This window comes from Bacillus rossius, chromosome 6 (genome assembly GCF_032445375.1).
Source record: "Bacillus rossius redtenbacheri isolate Brsri chromosome 6, Brsri_v3, whole genome shotgun sequence".
In the NCBI taxonomy this organism is placed as follows: Eukaryota; Metazoa; Arthropoda; class Insecta; order Phasmatodea; family Bacillidae; genus Bacillus; species Bacillus rossius.
Genome location: NC_086334.1, coordinates 39,736,741 through 39,759,848, shown reverse-complemented (window position 1 = coordinate 39,759,848; position 23,108 = coordinate 39,736,741). Strand labels below are relative to the sequence as shown.

Here is a 23,108-nt window from a genome sequence, read left to right as displayed (position 1 = left end):
CACAGCTCGTCACAGACCGCTCGGCTAACGAACGTAATGAAATGGGTGGGACATTTTACTGTGATGAGTCACTCACTCTTAGTCGAAAGAGTTACAGACGGACAGACAAACATACAGGTGAAGCTAATATAAAGCATGTAAAAATACAATAAAGATTCACCAGTTAGTGTGCTTAAAAATACAATAAAGATTCACCAGTTAGTGTGCTTAAATAAGTAAATTTATGATGGAAATATTGCAACTGTCACTTAAAGGCCTTAATAGTTAACGTAACGAATACATTCTATGAGCATAAGTTGTCTTTTTATTTCAGTTTTGATTTGATGCATCATAATAACACCTAGCACCTATAGCTTTGCAGCAGTGGCGTGCCCAGGATTTTGCTCTAGGGGGGGGGGGGGGTCAGGCAGAAGGCTAGGGCCTTTCCGGGGGGCCTGGGGGGTATGGAATACCCCTCAGCTAGGCGGGGGTCTGGGGGTTTTCCCCCGGGAAAATTTTGAATAATACGTGTTCAATATTGCTGATTTAGGTTATCTAAAAATACTGGCTGTAACCTCATAAAAGTAAATATTTATTTTTTTCATTTTATGAATTATATATTAAAATATTTTTAGCCCTGGGAAGGGGGGGGGGTCCGGTCCCGCTCGTCCCCCCCCCCCTAGGCACGCCACTGCTTTGCGGCAATCAACACAATATATGTACACTACACAAGGTTTTATTCCATATCTTTTTATGTTAATTTTTTGTCGTCCTTCCTCGCATGTGAAAGACGTTAATTATTACTTTTAATAATTAATCCAGCCGGGATACCTATAGTAGAGGATACACAGGTATTCTCAGCTTGGGCTCAACCATCACAGAGGAGAGTAAAATACTTTAACGATGAAGTCAGAAGAGGAGGCCCCGCCTCCCAAGATTATAATGATCTCGGAGCCATTGGACTCTCAAAATAAGGATGCGTGGTCCATTACAAAACTGCCCTCGAACATTGTAAGGAACAAAAAAAAAATGTGGTGGGAGAGTGCGGAAGTATCATATTTTCCTACAAGAGCTATTCAATGAAATAACATTTAACATAAGACTGCCATCAGTTGAATTTTGGAACTTTGGCGAGAGTTATGATCAGTAGCGCAAGCAGAATTTTAATTGGTGGTGGGGGGTAAGGGGAGACATAACCACTTTGCCCACTGTTTGCTTTCAAATTCTGTCGTTTTGTCGGGTGGGAAAGATGTTTAGGTTTTGGAAAGGAGGGGGTATACTGTGTTGTGAGGTATGTAGACCGTGCTCACTGGAGAAGCGGTAGCAGCCAGGGCAGCAGCCGCAGTACGAGGCGTTGCTCTGCAGGCTGTAGTAGTACTGCGAGGAGACCGCCGCCGTCAGCTTGTCGCAGTCGGCCTGCGTCACGTCGGTGAGGCAGCGCACGCCATCGCACGTCTCCGGGCACGAGACCCGGCCCGGCGCCAGGCTCGCCAGGCACGCTAGCAGCACCGCCGCGCGCTGCATGGCCGCACACTGGCGCCTCTGAGGCCGCGCGCCGCCTTATCTACCTGCCTCCCCCGCGCCGCGTCTGAGCAGTCTCTGTCGGTGTTGGATGTCGCTGATAAGCGTTTCCGGGCCCTGGGCAGCAGGGGCGTAACCAGGGGGGGGGGGGGGGGGGTTAGGGGTTAAACACCCCCCCCCCCTAGCCTAAATCTTTAATTAATTTTTTATTCATCACTCAAACAAATTTCATATTAAAATTAATAAAAATTTTATCATTGCAATATTTAAATTTAAGTACCGAACACTGCTAAAATAGCACTATTTTACACCTTAAAATCCAAATTTTCCCGGGGGGGGGGGGGGGGGGGCATGCTTCTTAACACCCCCCATACACAAATCCTGGCTACGCCACTGCTGGGCAGTCCCACTGCGAAGCGGAGTGAAGCGATAGAGGCGTGGAGTGCGGACGTAGGCCTATTTACGTAACGTGAATTTTTTTTTCCGAGGTGTGCTGTTACTATTTTCAGAATGCACAGAAAGTAATGATTTATTTTAATGATATTATTTATAAAAACTTATTATTTTGATTGTTATTATTATTATGAAATTTTATTATTTAATTTATATATTGTTCGCCCGCAAAAGTTATTTAAATATATTTTTATTAATTATGTATATCTACGAGAGCTATGCTCTATGACCTGAAATGGACTTATATGGACAGTCAATTGAGTATACCCCTCTAAGGACTAATGAACTTAACGAATGAACGATGATTTTATTCGGGGTATTACTTTAAGAAATTTTCATTGTTGGAAATTTTCGTTTTAAATTTACCGAATTTCTGTGTTTTCAATTGTATTGATAAGTGTTATTTACGGTATTCCTATTGTAAATTACGCTAACCGATTTTTGTTTCGGCCAATGAGAGGCCGTGTTTTAAATGTGAGGCGTCTAGAACGTCTTAATTAATAAAGAATATTGGTTGTATGAAGGCGTCTGATGCCGACGCAAAGGCGCTAGGCCTATTTTAAATTTGAAAGATAGCTAGCTAAATTATGCCATCCGACACTCAGGATGAGCTTAAACGACGTATAAATAAATAATGTGTAAGATTATAAGGGCATATTCTGACGGATATGTTATTAGGAGTGAAAAATCTGTAAGTAAAGACCTTGCATTTTGTATCGCCCATAGACATACCCAGCTGTATGTAATTTCGTCGTAAATCACTCCGATTTGACTACAAACTGATTAGTTTTCACATAAAAGGTGTCAATTATTCTGAACTACGTCATGAATTGTTATTTCCAAGATTTAAATTATTATTTTATTTTGTGATACCCAGAGGTGAAATGGCGTCAAAACTAGAAGAAGCAGAGGATTTAAATAAGCAAAATAAAAGTTATTTTTCCTCAACTGTTTTCAAATAATCATGTTGGCTTAGATAACAGGATTGCTAGTCTTTTAATCTAATGGGTTCGGAAGCGAATCACCTTAAAACGTAGCGGGAAACAATGGCCCTCAGAGAAACCGGCACGGGTTAGACGCTGGGAAAGGGGGAGGGATGACTCGAATTTGCAACAATGCGCCAGTAGAATAAAAAATGGCAGCTCGTCAGACGCGGACCTTTTCGTTGGAGTATTTATGATTCCCGTGGTGGCAAGAGAAGTGAGCAGATGTGTGGAAACTGACACCACACAGCTGTGTGAATTTGACCCTGTGCGCCTTCATTGTTTAGGCCTGTGCCATACCATTGAATATATATCATGTACATATATATTCAATGGTCATACTGTGTGGTTGAACTGGAGTGCTGCAATTTTCTACTCGCTGTTTGCGATGCGCATTGAGTGGCCGAAGAAACTATACGTGTGGCAGCAGAAAAAAAAAAGTATAGGTATCTAGTGATTTGAAAGTTTTCGATCTGATCTAGATTATTCCCTATCAGTTACAAATTCTAGATATTGTTACGCAAATAAATTTCCAGACGCCGGCCGTCTTTAAAACAGATAACGGCTGCGTGGGTATCCCAACTCCTGTTTATAAAAAATAAATCTCTCTCTGGCACTAAACATGCATGTTAAAAGAGCACTATTTTTAAAATAAAATTTTGGATTTTTACTATACAGATGGCGGAAGACTAATTGGTCCAACACAATTCTCGCCGAGCCTTTCTGAGAGTAGTTTATACGACAATGATCATCCTTATCGCCTTATCATAAATTAAAATATATTTCCAAACATTTATAAATGTCTCCAAGGACTTAACAGCGAGGTGGCACAGAAGACGCTAGACTCGCATCCCAGAGGACCCGGCTTCGAATCCTGATTTCGGTCTTCCAAGTCAGTATTGGAACGTGTTAGCGTCTTTAATTTGTTTAAAACTGAGCTGCAACACAGCGTTTACGCAACTCAACGGGCGATAGTGATTTCACAAAGGTAGCTTAAGCGTTGAATAGTATCAGTAAATAGATATAGTACGTATTACGCCAAACAACAAATTTAAATATTTTTAGTTACTGCCTTTGAATAAGTGAAAATTAAAACTGGAATAGGAATGTCTTAAAAAAAAAAAAAAAAAAAAAAAAAAATCTTTGGGAGTTCTGGCGAAGAAACATAACCCTTGGGTCAGTCTCATGGAAGAAAGGAAAGACATAAACGGAAGTCAGACGCGTGTCTCGATGCAGCAAAAAAATGCTACGCAAGACGAGCTCTAATGAAAGGGTTTTGTTAGGTGGGTTGGGGTGGGGGGAAGGTGGAGGGGGTAAGAAAATAAAAACAAAATAGGCGCCAATAGTCGCGGAGGAACACAACTCGAGCGGTTTTATTACGCAGCTGGGTCTTTTATCGACGCGTGTTTCTGCGTCCGCGGTGTTTTATTGCGGCCTGACGGCGGCGGCTGGAAGCAGCGGGGGAGGACTGGAGGACTCGAGGACTGGACGAAGAGGAGAAGGGGGGGGGGGGGAGGTTCGCAGGAGGAATCGCGCGCTCACTCACCGCCTCGAGGCCCGAGGACCGTGTTCGACGCCCGCCATGAGCGCCGGCTTCACCTACTTCTCGCCGCCACCCGCTGCTGCCTGCGAGGACATGGACTCGCCTCAGTACGTGCCGTTCGACAACACGCCTCCGCTGGTGCAACTCGAGTCCTCAGGTACCACACCCTGTCCATTCATCTCTTTTCAGCCATTTATCTACATCAATCACGAATTTAAGATTTTTTTCTGATTTTGATATATTTTTAAAGTCAATTTGTTTGATGAGGAAATAGCTGAGACCCCGCCTCTTAACATTTATATGCACAACAATGCATCATACAATTCTAAACTGTTAACTCTACCACTGCAGTTCGTAACTGCGTACATATTACAAGTTGACTTTCCCATTGTTTAACAGTACACAATAGCTATTTTTAAGGGAACAAATGGTATTTTTGTTTACAACGTTATGGAGATCAGAATTTGGAAAGACTAATGTGTTCGTAAAAACACTGAAACAATCTAATTTGCTCTTATATGTAATTTCCTAGTTTTTTTTAAGTGTCCACAGTGATGGTAGTCGTAAATTAAAAGGAGGCTTAACGGTCCGCGACGTCAAGTAAGTTTATCCCGCCATTCTCCACGGCAACACCGTAAGTAACCCTTGGATAAGTACGACCAAATCGCATACCACTCTTTTTTTCTTACTATATAGTAATACATATCCTACTAATATAATTCTCTGTCGCTACTAAGAATTACAACTGAGAAATGAACCTAGCAGTGTTTGTAACAATGCAACTAAAATGTGGTACTGACAAATGCAATAACCATTCTGATGCCGTATATAAATATTAAAACAGTCTATCGATTAAAATACGTGCGGCAACAATAAAAGTACATTTAATGATAAATATACTTTTGTAACCATAAATATTAATTTCATTTCCAGGCTTGCTCGAAAACAGTAATGTGAATCTACACTGTTTCAATTCGTGGATTGCATGCTTTTAAAAAATTAAAATACTTTAGAAAAATGACTAAATTAACTAAATGCTGAAAAACGCAGAAATATTGGAAATAATTCTGAACAGTAAAAAGTTAAAAATTAATGTCAATGAAATGGAAATTTTGTTTCTATTTGGATGCAGTGGTGTTAAGACCTAAGGACGTCAGCATGAAATTGTATTAGTGGAATGTAGCGTGATTTAAAAAGACCTTTGTTTAAAGTGTTTTGGAAGTTATAATGATTTTAATTCGGCAGTAACTTGTCTTAATTTTGTGTTAACGTAATTTTGACAGGGTGTCGAAAATGTATCGCAAATCTTCACTTAAACGTTACAAGAATGAAAAATATATGTTACAAAACGTGTTAGAGGTTAATAATAATGGCATGGGAATGAATAATCTAAGAGAGCAAGCATATGTTTATTTATTAATATAGATTAATAAAATCATAATAAATAATACAATATATTAAGTAATTAATTAATCTAAATCGCTCTCATCCCTTATTCTCCAAGTTATGGATGCCGTTTCACCCCTGGGTTATGATTATTTATTTTATGGTACTTTTTTTTTTTTGCCTAGGCGCCCATAGCTTATCAGATCTGCGAACGTCTTGTGGGTAGTATGTGTCTCAGACGCTGGTCTTGCCTACGCCGCGTCAACAATACTTGCCTCCTACTGCACAGAACTCAACGTCATGCCTCCCTCCATTTACGGATCGTGTTCCGCGGAAGATTGTGCGAGATAAGTCAGCTGTGTCCACGTTTCTCATCCAAGATAAGGTGTTTTCCTCGTGTCATAAGCGAATAGCACAACGTCTCGTGATAACAAACAAGAATAGTTAGCCACACTCTGCGCCGTACTGCGTTAATTTAAACGTCTGGAGGAAAAGTGGTAAGTCGTGAGTTGGTTATTTAAAGCTTGTGAATTTCGAAACAAACAAGAGAAGATAACTTTACACCTAACGCCCCCCTTTCTGATACGTAGTCTGCCGCAAAAATACTCCCTACAAAAGCTTCGGAAACAATGCCGCTATTACGGAAAGGCGGCCAGTTTTTGCATCAGGCCTACGAACACAACACAACATTCAGGCGAAAATCTCACGTCCGCAACTGTGGCGACTGCATTACTCCACGCGATCAGCCTGTAACGTAATCTCCGTGTCGGGTGGACCAGCCGTGAGTCAGCCGACCGCAACGCAGACGCCAACAATGGCGCGATAAGGACTTCTCGGCTGATCAATCCTGCGCTGCCCGCGCCAAACGACGTGGTGGCTGGGAACGCGGGGTTCGCGGTATGGGCTGCCCAGGACGGCACATGCTCACGCAGCTTGATGCCGTTGTGAAAATATCGTTCACGCACACATGGAGATGGATGCTAGCGTGAAACTGTCGTGCAGCTTTGAAGTGATCCATGACGGAGAAATAGAATTTCGTCTTGTAGTGCCGTGACGAGTAAGTTAAAAACGAATGTTTACTTGTAATAATATTATAAGCAACTGCAAGAGGTCCATCCAGATGGTTGTGGGAAAACGATCGACAACAAGCTACTCCTGGGAAATAAACGACGTTGCAAGACGTTTTAATCTTATGGCACTTTTTTTTTTTAAGTTTGTGCTATAATCATATTTTTCAAGTTTTTAAATCAGCCGAATTTGTAACTGACTCCAACTGTTCGCACTTTTTTTTTAAAGTACCGAACTGCCTGTCCGTAGCTTGCGATGTACAGTACTATGAACCAGGGGCTTAGCCAGGGGGAGGGGGGCTAGGGGTTCAACCCCCCCCCCCTTTTAGCACCAAATATTTAATTAATTTCTTATTCATCACTCAAACAAATTTCATAATAAAATTAATAAAATATTTACCATTACAATATTTAAATTTAAGTACCGAAAACTGCTAAAATAGCACTATTTTACATCTTAAAATCCAAATTTTCCCGGGGGGGGGGGGGAAGACCCCCGGACCCACCGCTTTAATACGTTGGGGGGGGGGGGGGGTTTACATGCTTCTTAACACCCCCCATACACAAATCCTGGCTACGCCACTGCTATGAACGTATCACTTTCGTGCAAGAAACTCGACGCATTTCCAACTCTTGATTGGCTGAACATATATCACTACACATAGCGCTTTATAAATCTCATGAAGCTGGTAATGTTTATTAAAGTGCACATGAATGTCATGTTAAGGGGAAAATAATATGTGAAAATAAGTTTATTTACAAAACGTTTTTATGTAAGTGATATGTCACTAACTAATATTTGTCAAAGCTCCATGAATACACGTGCATGACTGCAATATACTTCCGCGGCCATTAACAGTCAATATTTTCATAACAGTCAGTATACAGCCAGTAAGAGTATAGTTTCAGGTATTCGAGCCGTGTAATTCTGGTAGCCAACCAGTCGACAATCGCCAAGACGTTAGGGACAGACGTACCGGTTCATGCTCGTGGCTCCGTTTTAATGTCGTCTCTCTGCGAGCAGAGGCATGATTGCAGCTGTAAAGATATTTCACATGTAACTTTATCAGTATTTAATATCGAAGCGTGGTGATTCTGTAGTAAGGCAATGTACTCGCATCCCGAAGGACTCGACATGACCATCAAGAGAAACAAAGGGCAGGAACAAATATGTTTCTCTTTCCCCTCGTCCTATTATTTTTTTAACGTACATTTTTTTTTAAATCCCACAGTTAAAAAAAAATTGAAAGACGGCAAATGTTACTGTGGCCATAACTGTACACATTAGCTGCAGCATCGTATTTTATTTGTAAGGTTACATGTGATTTCTATTAGCAAAATACTTGTAAACCCAAACATGAAAAAAGTCTCGAAATTAAGCCGTTATTATTATACTTTGTGTTACGATACTACACACCACTGGATAGAGAAATATCTTTTAAGACATCAAAATAAGAAAAATTGTTTTAAACCTAAAATATGGTCAATATTTCACCTAACTCTGAGAGTTAAATAAGTACTTACACTGTTGTTTCGCGTAGGTAGTTGACAGTATCTAGCTGTATTGGTTGAAATTAGAATTAAACAGTATGAATATGTCAAAAATATGATTTAAAAAAATATTTATGTTATCATCTGGGTTTCTTATAGGTAATTTATTTTGCTTCTAAAAAAAAAAAATTGGTTGTCTGTAAAGTCGGGTGTAATTTGAATTATTATGTGTAACTGTAAAACACCATTGTTCGTACAAAAACGTATTTGAAATTTCAACATTACTTTTAAATAACCGTACCGATTGTGCTGAAAATCGGTGGACGATCGTTAAATTACATAATAATAATAATTCAAACGACGAAAATATGATTGAAAAGTCAAACCGATGGTTGTTCCAATCGAGTGGAAGAGAGATATATGCGGCACAATGAACGTAACGGGACAAATAACCGGTGATTTCATCGTGATATGGCCGTTGGCAATTAACGTAACGGGACACATCGTAGTGGGACAATGTGCATTACGGGACACTTTTTCGTGCGTGCAGCCGGCGTTCATCGATTTATTAGACGTCACATAAAAAAAAATTGGTTGTCTGTAAAGTCGGTTTACGGACGATAGTTTAACGTGAGAACGTCATAACAAAACATTGATGAAATGATTGATCCAGAAGAAAAGGAAATATCATATTCGGCCTGAGACTGAGCCGTAATAGGTTTTTGCAACCAAACCATTTAGGCATTAAAAAGATTATATTATTTGAGGAATAATTTTTTTTTTTAAATTTTTTCCACTTTTGTATGATAAAATCTACCTCTGCATACTTTTATGAATAAAATTGAATCATTTTTATTGAATTATCACTATTTTGTATGGATACAAAGGAGTGAAATGAAATGTACTATTTAATTAATAAATTTACTTTTATTTGAATTCATTATTCAAATATATTTATTACTTTTGAAATGTTACGTGCGTTGTATTTATTTTTACAAGTACAAAAAAAAATTTACATCTACCGGGAATCGAACCGACAACCTTACAACTAGATGATAGCGCCGCTGATCGCTCACCCACGAGGCTATATTCGATTATTAATAGTTTCAAATGTTATATATATCTATAAAAATTTTGTTCAAGGTAGGGGAATAATATTATTTCGTTTTTATAATTCGATTTTATAACACATACGCATCCCAAATACACCAAACTTATTTATAATGTGTTACAATATTTTTTAAAACATTGTGCAAAAGATCCCGGTTGTAATTTGAATTATTATGCGTAACTGTAAAACACCATTGTTGGTTCAAAACGTATTTGAATTTTCAACATTACTTTTAAATAACTGTACTGATTGTGCTGAAAATCGGTGGACAATCGTTAAATTATATAATATTAATAATAATTCAAACGACGAAAATATAATTGAAAAGTCAAATCGATGGTCGTTCCAATCGAGTGGAAGAGAGATGCCACGCATGCGTAGGCCCTACAATGAGCATGAAGAGAGATGCGCAGATGCCACGCATGCGTACAAGACAAGCAAATAGGACACATCCGTAGTGGGACATCCGTAGTGGGACACTTTTTCGTGCGTGCAGGCGGCGTTCATCGATTTATTAGACGTCACGTCAAAAATAAACCTTTTAAAGTAAATAAATATTAACCGTTGTTACCTACTTACAACTCTACTAATGATGAAGACAATATCTATAACACTGGTCACGCTTTTTGGAATGACTAGTGAATGTGTCCATTAGATGCGAAAAACAGACAGCATGGCTTCAATGAGATAATCAGAAATCAGTACCTATACCTTGGGTGTGTTGGGCAAGTCCTGCCACGACCTCTGTATTCCATGGTTTTTTGAAGTCATTCCCGGAAAATACAGGAATGATTCTTTATTACTTCATTTTAAGACACTGAACTATTTTGAAATTTATTGTTACAAAAAATAATTTAATAAATACTCAGTATTCAATATTAATATAAACATTTGTATAAGATAAGTATTTAATTAAGTAGGTACCTATAACAATCGAAATAAAGTTTAATTATTAATGAAAATCAATAAGTATGATTCATGGTTGGTATAATTTATTAATTTTAATTATTTATAAATAATTAATAATTTATAATTTAGGGGACAAATAATACATGCGGAAACATAACCTCACTTATATAAATACACTTAAAACTCCATTTGAAAAAGATTATAACAATTTGTATCATTAATATTCACAATAAATAAATATTTTTAATTATATGTACCTACCATTATTCAATATCAATCACTACATTTCTGAACGCAACAACATATGAACTTAAACATTAAAAATACTTGAAAAAAAATACTGAACTCCGGCTTGGACCTGATTTTTGACAAGGAATTTTATTAAAATACTACCTAACCACCTTGTTTAATTTTATTAAAAAGTTGATACTATATAGTTTTCGTACATGTTAGATGACTATCAATTATTAAATTTTAAATGATAGTTGAACTACCTATTAGTTATAAATTTTTATTGTTTATTACCTACCTATGCGAATCTTTATGGATATTCAGTTCCTAACCAATGTAATTTTTAAAATATTATTTTTAATAAAAGTAGAGAATATAGGCCTACATAGTATGAAATAATCAATCCCACTCTTCTTTCCCCCCACCGCAGCATTTTACCCTGGACGGCTCAAAAGCCCGCATACTTTACCTGTGTGAACAGGTGCTGTCTTATAGAGGAAAGCTGGTGAGCCAGTTCTTTCAAACATTTTCTTAGAGCATGACGACGAAGGACGAACACGATTACGCATTGTGTGCTGTACTGAACTTGGCATTCTGTATGTGGACAGCTACTCTACCATGTATAGGATTGTAGTAGAGTAGTCAGGAGAGTTCAGTTCCCCTATTTGCTATCCCGTTTACTCTACAAACCCGTGTAATCGCTCCAATATTGATCAACTGGAAAGGTCGAGTTACTGGCTCACTTCTCAGGCCAGCTACTAAATAGCCTACATTTAAACCTGGAGGTTGGTCATTTTGTCACCACGGAAGTAACATCATGCAGTGTCATTTTCACCTCGTGAAACTTTGGTTTAAATAATAACTTAGTTCTTTCTGGCAAAATAACCATTGTAAACCAACAATATTTAGGCTCAACTAATAAATAACAAAACAAAAATGTCTATTTGCCAACTTTTATCTCATATTTTTAAAGTAATCACATAAACTATTATGAAACTTTGTGTCCTCTTTTTCAGAAGGTTGCAGGAAGGTGGAAACAGAAAACTTTTTCTGCTTCATCAATAGAGAGATGAAAAAACTGCAGAAGAAAGTAGAAGAGATGCCCCCTGGATATTACCACGTCGATTACAACTACATTACCTCACTGTTCAGCAACAGCAACACGTTCAAAGAGTCTTTCCTGTTCCCTGACAGCAGTGCAACCAACATTGCAAAACTCCACACAGCCAGTAAATCACGAGCCATCTCCGTAGCTAGTCCTTTCAGCAACTTTACTAAAAAAATCCCGTCTGAAAGGTAATTTAGTGTTAAAATTCTGTGATCAAAACGTAACTCAAACCAACAGATAGCCATGGGTGCCGCAATCAGATGGGTAGAGAGAGAGGGGGGGGAGAGAGAGAGAGAGAGAGAGAGAGAGAGAGAGAGAGAGAGAGAGAGAGAGAGAGAGAGAGAGAGAGAGACCCCCCCCAACCCTCTAATTAATATAAAATTTAGCCCATGAAAGGGACTTTTGATGAAATTAAATGTTCAAAATGTTAGCGTTAATGTAGATTACAGGCTGTGTTACTTTGAACCTCTAGTCTGATGTTTCGTTTACACTAGTCACGCCCGAGCCCTGGCCGGCCGCACAGCCCTAAAACCAACTAAAATATGTATTTAACCAAGCTATGGAATGGAACTGTTTTACGTCACATAGTTAAACAAGGACGGTACCTCCGCGGTCATTACGAACTTAATATAGAAAATATTTTAATTTTATTTCTAGCCAGATGTTGAAAGGAACTCAACTATAATACATAATTCAGCGAAACTGTCTAAAACATGGTTATTGGTTGAAAGAAGGAAAAAAAAAAAAAAACAATTATTGATCGTTTCTTGTGGTCCCCTTCCCCCCCATTTTTACCCACACAAAAAAAAAGTGCTTGTGGCACCCATGGATAAAATAAGCCTTGCTACAACTTTAATTCTGCATTTTTAACAGCGTTAAGATTTATACTTTATATAGTTTTTAGTTTTCAATCTTAAGAGTTAGTTTAAAAATTGGCCAATATCAAACGTTTGAGAATTTCTTGCACATTATTTTTTTTTGGAAAAAAAAGTTGTCCCAATGTGGTACCCTGCAAGGCATATTTAAAGTTGGTTAATGCCATTACTTAGTATTTTTGTAAATATACACTGACTGACAAAAAATTAAGCACTTAAAATGCTTAGTGGAAATGAAACTTCTATTGTTGTAAGGTCACCTGACTGTATTGCAGTGATGACAATACCATATCAAATGGACCAGAGTTGGCCATGTGGATGTAAAGTTGGCCTCATTTCAGTCGAATGTTGTAGCGCCCCTAAGGATTTCTATACATGTGCTGATACAGTTATGGAAGAAGTCATATAGGCATACAGCTGTTGTATCCTCTCCTGATGCAAGTCAGCTAGCAGATTTGTAACTGGGTCCATTCGACATCCGAGCTGATCGCACATGTTCTTTTGGAGACAGATAAAGAGATCTCGCTGGTCACACAAATGCCTCAACACAACACAGGAGATTCGCAGACACACTTTCTATGTGGACAAGCGTTTTATCTTTAAAAGACTGTACCAGCAAGGTGGTAACACATGAGGCCATGTGATACCATTGATGTACCACTGTGTCGTCAGTCCTCCAAACCACCACCAAAGTTGACCTGAAGTAATACGTAATGACGCCAGGGTTAATACTAACGTCTCTCTACATCACTGGCAGATTTAATTTATTTCTTCGACACAAACATAAATTCATGGTGGAACATTAGTTCATGCCTCTTGGTTATGATGTCTGATGGTGGTGAACTCATTGTGTTTGCCAGTCATCTAGATGCATTGTGGGATGACATAGGATGTAGCAGTGTGTTCAGTATCTGCTTGGCATCCAAATAGGGCAACATTTTCTGGATGTTTATTATGGGCTATTCAAACCTTCACGCGACGATTTGTCTGGAGTCTGGAGACTTGCGTCAAGTTTTGGTAATGCTGTCCAGGACGTCTAGACTGCATTCACCAGATAACAATGGTGGTGCAACTAATGTACTCTAGTAGCCGTTCTAGGTGTTGCAGAACATTGTTACTCTGATTGGTTACACATGAACATTTCCCAAATTATATCTGACTCTGACCATTCTTTTTGAGTGCTTAACTTTGTTGTTTGTCAGTGTGCAACAGTGCAGGTTGTGAAGCTCTTTGTCAGTTTCAGCCGCTCGTCTATCACGAGGCAGCCCTGTAGCTTGCTGCAGTGGTCGACGAAAGCCAGCGAGACTGACGAAGCTCCGCTACCTGCCGTCATGACTCACCACAAGCACTTCCTGATGGACGACCTTCCCGTGGAGCAAGGCGCGGACGTCATCGCGGACGGTGACGCAGGGTTCTGCCAGAAGCCTCTGTCGTACTCGGAGGCGCTGAAGGAGGTTGCACATGTCACGCCCCAGCAGGACTACGACAAGTCCTCCCCACCCGTCACGCCTCTCTTACCGAGCTCTTACTACCAAAGTAAAAGTAAGAAAGCACTTTCTGTAAAATATTTTAAATGGTATTTTGGATTGGGCGTATCATCACTCGGTCATTCAACTGCCTTACACTGTTGGCGTTGGGGGCTCTCACCAGGGAACCCCCTCTGGCATCTTCTACAGTGGACACAACTGAGGTGAGGTACGCTGTTATGGCGCGCTTGTGTTTGTCCTGACTTTCTTCATCCCACCACTGATGCATTGCCGTCATTTCATTTTTCCCTGCATGATACACCACTTCATATGTGGTGGTACTAAATGACTAACTTTACATCTGCAAAGCTAACTAACTAGTTTTTAAAAATACGGGCTTTGAAAATAGGACCTGCACGGTAAGTTGTGCGAAATGGTATGTACACTTTAGTTTTTGATTACACAGTTTTCATTAGTTCTTCATACTAACCAAATTAAAGATTTAGTTAAAACTGTGATGGCCAACTTCACTCATTTCTAGGGACATATATAATGTTTTAAAATAACGTGAGGGCAAGGGATATCATTTTTAAAACCTATCCAAAGGCCAGACCCATTTTTATTAATATTAACTGTCTTACAAAATTTTTAATGTTGTATTATTCTGTTGATTTACTAATTAATGTAATATGTGTCAAGTATTCTACATATAAAAAATTTCTTTGTTGAGAAATGTTTTAAGCAGACTGCCAATTGGCCATCACTGGTTTAAAACTTAAAACATTATAATGCTTTTTTGTCCTATGATTACAGCATTCTTGGCATAAATTTCTGTAAAATATTTAGTGTCAAAATTTAAACACTAATCAAAAGAAAAATCAACCACACATATGCCAGCAGTATTTATTACACTGTATGTACCCTGCTGCAGACTTTACAGTGCAGATGTCAATTATAACAGCTGCTCATTTACAGCTACTGAAATAAAATTATAGGTGTGCAAATACAAGATGCATGGTAGAACATTTTCATTCAAAATATACAGTGGGAACTTTAAATTCAACAATAATTATTTAAGACAAATTAATGATTGAACCGTGAAGTAGAAAAACTAGAAAGTATACTTTGCATGTTGTCCTTGAACCTAGGTACAGAATACCATCTCATTTCGCTAAACAAAAAGCAGCTGCTTTTAACAGCAAGCCAATGTATTAACCCCAAATGTATCAGGTTACATGCATGAGTATGGCTGTACGAACATTGTCGCTTGGGCTAAGTAAGCACGTTATTCCATACCAAGAACTATGAAGAGTTTGTAGAAATAACATGTAAACAGATTAAATTATAGCATCTGTTGCTCATAGTGCAAAAACTACAATCTTTATGGACCTAGACAGTAGGTATACAAAAATTTATTTAAAGAGTAAATTCAAGTTTTGATATATATATTTAAAGATTACCTACTTAACTGACTATGTGTCATCAGTGCTGTAAAATAAAAATGAGTAAATAATTTTTTTTGCCAAAATATTGTAATTTCATCAGACACCTTACTTACAGGTAAGGTTTAATAATTTTTAAATAACTGTAGAACATACTTATAAAACATAAGTGTTACTTCCCAATGTTAAAACTTAAAAGATGATGTCATAATGTCATAACATGCACAAATACTGTAGCAAATGGAACAGATATAATTTATATATTACATTACAGCATTGCCTCATTACAGCTTAGAGAAGACAGTAGCTATGACATATGTGTGGCAATGTTATCTTTTTCTTCTATTACTAAGTTATATTTAATTTTAGTTCATTGTCTTGTTGGCAACATGATCATTAGAGACAATATACGAACACAGAACCAGAATTTAGAAGTGCATTAAAGCAATATAATTAAAGTTTAATATTTTTGTTTACTTGTAAGGATAACAAAATAAAACAATTAAAAGAACTTGAAAACTAAAATATAAAAACTAGAAAAATTGGGCAGCATGTTACATTTAGAGCAACAAATTATCACAAAAGTTTAATCTTAAATATTAAAGTTGCACAGATGATTCAAGCAACACTACCACGGTGAATGCTTGGAAAGAGGGTCTCTTATGATAGTCATACCTTAAAAAACACAATAATGAAGGATCAGGATGTGAAAGTAGAGGTAACCGGAGTACTCGCACAAAACAAGCCAGCCACTGGCAATGTCAAAACAAGCTAAATATCTAGCGCTTATCAACCTGAGATTGTACCTTGTACCTGTCTAACAACCGACTGCTCGGACTTGACCGCTGATGACGAGTGTGGGCTGTGTGATAGACAGGACTGGCTGTCGCTTCTGCTGGAGGAACAACGAGCCCCCAGCAGTGTACACCAGCCACAACCTGCACGACTCAGACACGGGCAGGATCGTCACCTGCCCCGTGCTGCTACGACATGTCTGCGAGATGTGCGGAGCGACGGGAGTACAAGCCCACACCCGCTCCCACTGCCCAATCTCGAGGCAACTGAGCGTTGGCCGAAATACCATCTCTACCACGCTTGCCATCAAGTCCACGTACCGCCAGAGCAATGGCGAGGCTCGGAAGCCCTGCCGCAACATGTTCCCTGGTATATAGTGCAGTGCTGTGGCTGCAACGTGACTCTGCCATTCCCCTTGGTATGGGCGGATACTCACCCAGACCACCTGCCACTCCTGCGTGGCTGCCACCAACCACTCCCACATCCTCTTCAACTGATGAGTTACCACCATTCATTCCAACAACCATACTACCACCACAACAACCATTATTACTATCATTACATTTAACCACTTCCTCTTCCACAAATGCAACACATCTTTCTACTTAGCTTTGAACCAACACACCAATGCCAAAGACACCTTCAACCATCACACCACTACCATCATCCACTTTTATACCATCACTTTTATGCCTGCTACCACTACCATTACAACCATCATTACCATCATCAAGTACACCTTCCACAAATGCTAAACCCCTCTTCACTTAGCTTTGCACCAACACACCAATACCAGACACACCTTAAACCATCAAACCACTACCATCAAACATTTCCATGCCCTCTTCAACAAACAGGCTACTACCACCATTACGTTTACCTGCTTCCTCTTCCACAAATGCAATACCCCTCTCCACATAGCGTTGAACCAACACACCAATACCAGAGACACCATCAACGATCATGCTGCTATCACCATTTCAATTCACTCCTCTTCTAAGAAATCTCTGTTCATCCATTCCACTTATGATAAATGTATCCCGTGTCAATTTCCCCCATACAATGAACATACTAGCACCCACTTTTAAAAATACTTTCTAACCACTCTCTATTTACTTCTGCTTCAACTAACACACTAACTTAAGCTTCAATAAAAACTACTGCCCATTCAATCCCCATGCCCAAACTGCCTGTTTCTCTGCTGCTTCTGCCTTACACGAGGTCAGCTACCAGTCTCCTACCTTTAATTATATTCTTCTCCCTCCACTTTCTACCTCTGTTTGTCTCCTACCTCACTGATCAGTGTGATGCAGCAACATGTTCATCTGCCTCCTCTTTATTTCCTCCTGTTTTGTCAGCTTCATTTTCAAGCCTTTTATTTTTCTCCACACACATGTGTACTAACCATTTCATTCCATCTCTTAATAAACCTCTTGTACCCTTAACTATCATTTCAAGCTGTAAACAATGTATGATTCACAATTTGTCAACAGATCTCAGTTATGTGATAGTGGTTATCAGTATTATGGTTTGAATTTTTGTACTTTTATTTATATTACTTCATACTGTTTAATTTTAATTTATAACACTTGTAGTTTCTGGGTACAGAATTTTACATATGCATATTCATATGTACAATATACAGTACTGTGCATATATATTTACACTTAAAAGAGCAGCCACCTTATAAATTTTAAACGAAACTCAGGGAAAGACATTCTATTGCATTATTTCTGTTCCGTATCTTCCAAGATCCAGCTCTGACGTAATAAAGCTGACTGAGCCTTCAACTGGCTGGAAAGATTTGACGTGGGCAGTGGCTACATGGGAATGCTTTAATGGAAGTAGTTTTATCCCAATGTGCAACATCTGTTACTGTCTTTTATGGTTTAAATGTATGGATTAACGTATTGAAGTTGAACACTTTTAAAATGATAACAGAATACAAGTGGCACGAGAGCAAGGCATTACCACAAAGTTTCAGCTGCACTTCATACCTGCCCTTACCACTGTGAGTTTCAGTCATGGGCACGCTCAGCGGCCAAACCGCTGCAGCAGTGTTAGGAGTCTCATGTCCGCGGCAGTTGTAGCTTTGTCTCCGCTGCCTGGCAGCAAGCCGTCAGAGTGACAACCATGACGGCTACACAATGTGTGAATGTTAAAACTACTGATGGAAGCACATGCAGTGTTAGTGGGAGTGAGGGAGTCTGCAGTATGTGAGGATTTATGAAGTTCATGCCAAATTTTTTGTATTGTAACCTGGTAGGGAATTTCGTTTCTCTAAAATGTTTAATATTAAAAATGTACCTATACAGCACTACAAACAAAAAATCAAATAGCTCACGTGCAAAAATAAATGAATGCCATGAGCCAAGAGATAACGTGTTATTCAGCAGAACACTCCATGTTGCTAAGTGGTGTGGAATGCTGCGGAAGCTCTACCTGCAGAATGCACTTAACTACTTTGCACTGCAGTGGATCATTTAGTGTTTTCTGAAGGTCCTTTATTATATAGTCTTTGATTATTGAAAAGTCATACTCAATAACATCTTTTATTTAGTAGTATGTATTGAATCCACAAAATTTATCATGTGGTAGATGATTACATGTCTTTTTGTGATTGTGTGTATTCATTTAGAATCATTTTGTTCTTTTGGTAGAAATTTATGGTTATTGTTTGAGAAAAGAGGAAAACTCTCAGAAATTTCCAAGGTACCGGTATTTGGAAAAAAAAGTAGACATTTCTCTGAATTCAATAACAGAAACTTTTTTACTCACCAGTATATGAACTATTGCCCTGCAGTTTTTCTGGAAGTAAAATTTAATGGTTCCAGTTTTGATTTAGTACTGCAAAATAACTATTACCTATGTATTTTATGTATATTTTGGTAATATAAAATATCAAAACTTAGCAGGTAAAATAAACATATTCAAACAAAAAACTTAGCTGCCATATTTGGTAAGTAATTTTAACATTTGAGCAGTTTATGTTGAAACTTGAAATAAATGTGTGTATTTTATAGATTAATTTTAAGATGACATTTTTCTATGTATTTTCAATGTAAATAATTACATTGTGCATGTGTGAACAATGTGAGGTCTCTTCAACAACGTGACATTTTCAACAAATACAAAAGTCATAAACACACTGAATTGATTTCTTACATTTTGCAGAATAACCTATATTTTTTAAAGTATAATATCTATGTGTATTTTGGCTGAAGTGTTACTTTATTGAAGAAAGACTGAAGCCAGTTGTAATGTGCTAACTATCACTTAATCTATCATTGTTGTTAGAACCTCACTGGTACTGTTATTGTAGTGGTTTTTTTCTACATATTAATTGTGATTATAGCAAATCAAAGAATCATGAAAGTGCCTTAATTTTATATGTTTTTAATAATATTTTTATAAGAGTGTTTGAAGGTACCTAGAATAAAAAAAAAGTAGTGGTTAGCAACTTTTATTGTTTTGTGTCACAATGTGGTCAAGTTTTTAAATATACAAATATAGTGAAGTCTAGTTTTTACTGTTTTTGTGGGTTTGAAATTACTTTTTAATTTGGAAAAGCTAGATGCAAAAATATTATCTTGAAAATTTTTAATGTACAAAACATTAACATTGTATATTTTCCTTCCCACAACTAGAAATTTAATTCATCAATTTTTATATTTTCTAACACAGAAAAAATGACTTGACTTAATTTTTCTACTCATGTCATTCAAGAGTTATATAGTTGTATAAAAGAAAACATTTTTTAAAAGTTTTTTTTTGTGATTGTTTTAATGAGATAGGCCACCAATAACATAAGTTCAAAAAAAGTGTTTAAAAATGTCGATAAACTACTTAAGGAAAAGATAGTTCAATAATTGTATGTTCTGTGTGGTGAAATTTTTGATAACTGTGCATTTTATTAACAAGTACGGTATTGATAAAAATGAATAAAGTTGTGTTTCCTTTATACATATGTAGGTACTTTATGTTAAGAAACCTCATTAATATTCAATAAATATGGTAACTACTACACTGACTCAGTTTTGAGTAAGAAAATAAGTTAATTAATTGTTATGACTTGAGTTAATGATTTTGATCAACATTGTTTTACATGTATCTGTTTCATTAAAATTTAATTTTTAGGATAAAATAAAGCTTGCTGTGAAAATGTAAATTTATTTATCACATCACATCACTACATTAGTACATGTTATTGACTACGATGAAATCTACTTTTCACTGTTAAAGTACACCTCAAGTGCACACGATCTGTCTCCTGTGTCGAGGGCAATTTTAGTGCTGCATTGAACAATGAAGATTCTCTGTGCCGCTGACAGTCAGCCAAGCATTCCTATCGTTGGAACACTTATGTCACATGTGCTATAATCACCTGTATTCTACCCATACAACTCTACCTCATGGCATTGGGGCATGAATACAAGTATAATTCTACCAAATAATCAGCATTAATAAATGCTCAAGTGGTTATATGCTCACACCAATCTTCGCCTCTCTTGTCTCATCAAGTGACATAAAACCACTCTTTTACCTGGCACCTGTATTTTGCCTATGCTTCCCATCTGTGCTGTGCGCTGGATAACTTGGAATTTTGACAAAATGATCTCATCAGTTGTCAGATGCACGGGCAATCTGAGAACTTTTCACCTGTCATTGGCCGAGCCATCTGTTTTTCAGTGTCCTCTATTGGTGCCTGATGACGGGAACAGATTTCCGTTCCTGAAACGTCACAAGTGTTTTCTTTGTCTTGGGATGCCTGAGTTTGTCTGTGCTGTCGTCATGTTGTCTGAATACGATTTAATTTCATCGCTGGGTTCACATTTTTGTTTCTGTATTGTCCAGGTTATCTGTTTAGTATCATCGATGGGTTCCTCTGTCGATCGCTGTGTGGTTCAAAGTTGTTTTTGTATGTATTAAAAAGTTTTTGCTGCAAATGTCTTGTCGTCAGTTCACTGTTCGTCAGTGCTGTCTTAACATTTAACATTTGACATTGATTTTGGCTTGTTTTCTATGTATTTATGCTTCTTTCTTGTCTGTTCTTTGGGTTATCTCTACGACATACAGTGCATACTAGCAATGACATATGTCCAAAATAATGATTTAAATCAATCTTCTCCATTGCAAGCATCATTCAAAGAACTTAAATGATTCTGTTGTTGAACAAGTACGACAAAGATGAGTACGAATCGGTCTTAGTTTTCACCTAACAGCATTTTTAAGAATAATTAAATAATAAAAGTTACAAGTTGCCTTGTTCAATATCAGGTATTTTATTTGGTCTTAAACGTATCTGCGACAATGAGGTCTTTACAGAACACAGACCAAGCATGATGCCACAGAATGAGGATAATGAGAAAAAACAAAAAAACGAATCATCCTAGTATTTTCCTGGACTGATTTTGAAAAAAAGAAGACAAAGAAGTAGAAATCAGAATGATTGGAATGGGATATTTGAACCCTCTGGAATACCAGGCCAGTGTCTTTCAAATGTGCTACCTCGCTTCATTCAACTGCAGAACCAGTGGTTGCCAAGCTTTCAGATATTGTGTGTGGCGTTCCAGTACTTTGCCAGTGCAGCCTTACACCATCACTATTCCTTCCTGTTCCCTCAACTATTCAGAACAAAATATCTTGACAGGTAGCTTTCATGAGTTGTCTGTTTGCATGAAGCAGGGAAATGGGAGACAGACTGCATCCAAACAAGCTGTTAGGGTCAAAACAATGTTGGAAATTATTTTTTGTAAATGCACCTTAAATTTTAATGTTTTCAAATATTTTTTGGTATTAGTTTTGAAGTTTGTTCAAATATTTGCTTTATAATATGTATTTTACAAACAGTAAATATTAGTTTATCTTACAAGTATTCATACTACTCTGAAATCAAAGATATAAAAAGTAATCTTGTTGTCAAAATATATTGTCCTAAATTTTCAGGTATTCTAAACAGTTTTTTTTGGGCAACCCAATTGGTATACTTATGGTTGATATTAGAACCTTTGGGTAATTTGGGGTTACTTTGCTCCATAATTCTTATATTTTTAATTATATTGACTTGTAAATTGGTGTTTTATGGAATAATTAAATGTTTTATATTTTTATTCATTAAAGTGGGTTACATAGAAAATTTTGGTGTTGCTTGTTGTACAAAACAATACACACACTGCTCACATTATTTTTTTTTAAAAAGTGGAGCATTGTTACCTTAAGATGGGGATACTTTGCACCAGCCTTTAAAAGCAACACTTACAAATGGGTTATTAGCTATGGAGCATTGTATGACCTTTATTAAAGGTAAAATACAGTTTGTATCAAAATAAAACAATTTTAAGATCAACAAACAACATTTCGAATTATGCTCATTAACATCATAATATAAGTAGGTTTAAATTGATAGTGATATTTTGAATAAAAAAACTAGTTTTATCCTCATACATTTCTTGGTGTAGAACTCAATTCCAAAATTGATCTAGTTCAGGGACAGAGTAGAAACCACGACGATTTATCACCTTCGGAGGGTGGATGCTTCCGATTAAATCATCAAAATGGTATTTCATCTTTAGGTGTAGGCCACTTCCATGACTTAAGTGATTTTTTCATGGAACTTTAGTCACTCCTTCTTCAGTTACCTTTGTAATCACACCAGGAAAATATTCATCTTCATATTTGGATACAATATGCTGTCCCACATTCTTGATGACTTCTGCAAATCCTGATGTGCTTTTTTACATCCATCCGG

The 23,108-nt window shown here is 37.5% G+C and overlaps 2 protein-coding genes across 3 annotated transcripts in view; one reads left to right on the top strand and one right to left on the bottom strand.

Annotated features, from left to right (window-relative positions):
* LOC134533069 (uncharacterized) overlaps positions 1 to 1,583 on the bottom strand; it is a 28,046-nt gene extending 26,463 nt beyond the window's left edge. Inside the window, exon 1 of the mRNA XM_063370276.1 lies at positions 1,290 to 1,583. Coding sequence (XP_063226346.1) covers positions 1,290 to 1,503 — 214 coding nt within the window. The 5' untranslated portion in view covers positions 1,504 to 1,583. The remainder of the gene's footprint in view (positions 1 to 1,289) is intronic.
* Positions 1,584 to 4,365: 2,782 nt separating this feature from the next.
* LOC134533070 (uncharacterized) lies at positions 4,366 to 21,734 on the top strand. 2 transcript variants are annotated; one of them, XM_063370278.1, is made up of 4 exons: positions 4,366 to 4,636; positions 11,691 to 11,970; positions 13,895 to 14,199; positions 16,443 to 21,734. In XM_063370278.1, exons 1-4 carry the CDS (start codon positions 4,519 to 4,521, stop codon positions 16,628 to 16,630), a joined length of 891 nt encoding a protein of 296 aa, XP_063226348.1. In that variant the 5' UTR covers positions 4,366 to 4,518; the 3' UTR covers positions 16,631 to 21,734. The 2 variants fall into 2 exon arrangements, with proteins under 2 accessions (XP_063226348.1, XP_063226347.1); XM_063370277.1 differs by having other exon boundaries at positions 16,439 to 21,734.
* Positions 21,735 to 23,108: the final 1,374 nt, after the last annotated feature.

Bases quoted from the DNA above. Each gene is read 5' to 3' on its own strand.
- LOC134533070 (XM_063370277.1), top strand. From the start codon at position 4,519: ATGAGCGCCGGCTTCACCTACTTCTCGCCGCCACCCGCTGCTGCCTGC. The intron at 4,637-11,690 runs GTACCACACCCT...CCTCTTTTTCAG, and splicing joins GGTGCAACTCGAGTCCTCAG to AAGGTTGCAGGAAGGTGGAA. The intron at 11,971-13,894 runs GTAATTTAGTGT...GCTCTTTGTCAG, and splicing joins AAAAAAATCCCGTCTGAAAG to TTTCAGCCGCTCGTCTATCA.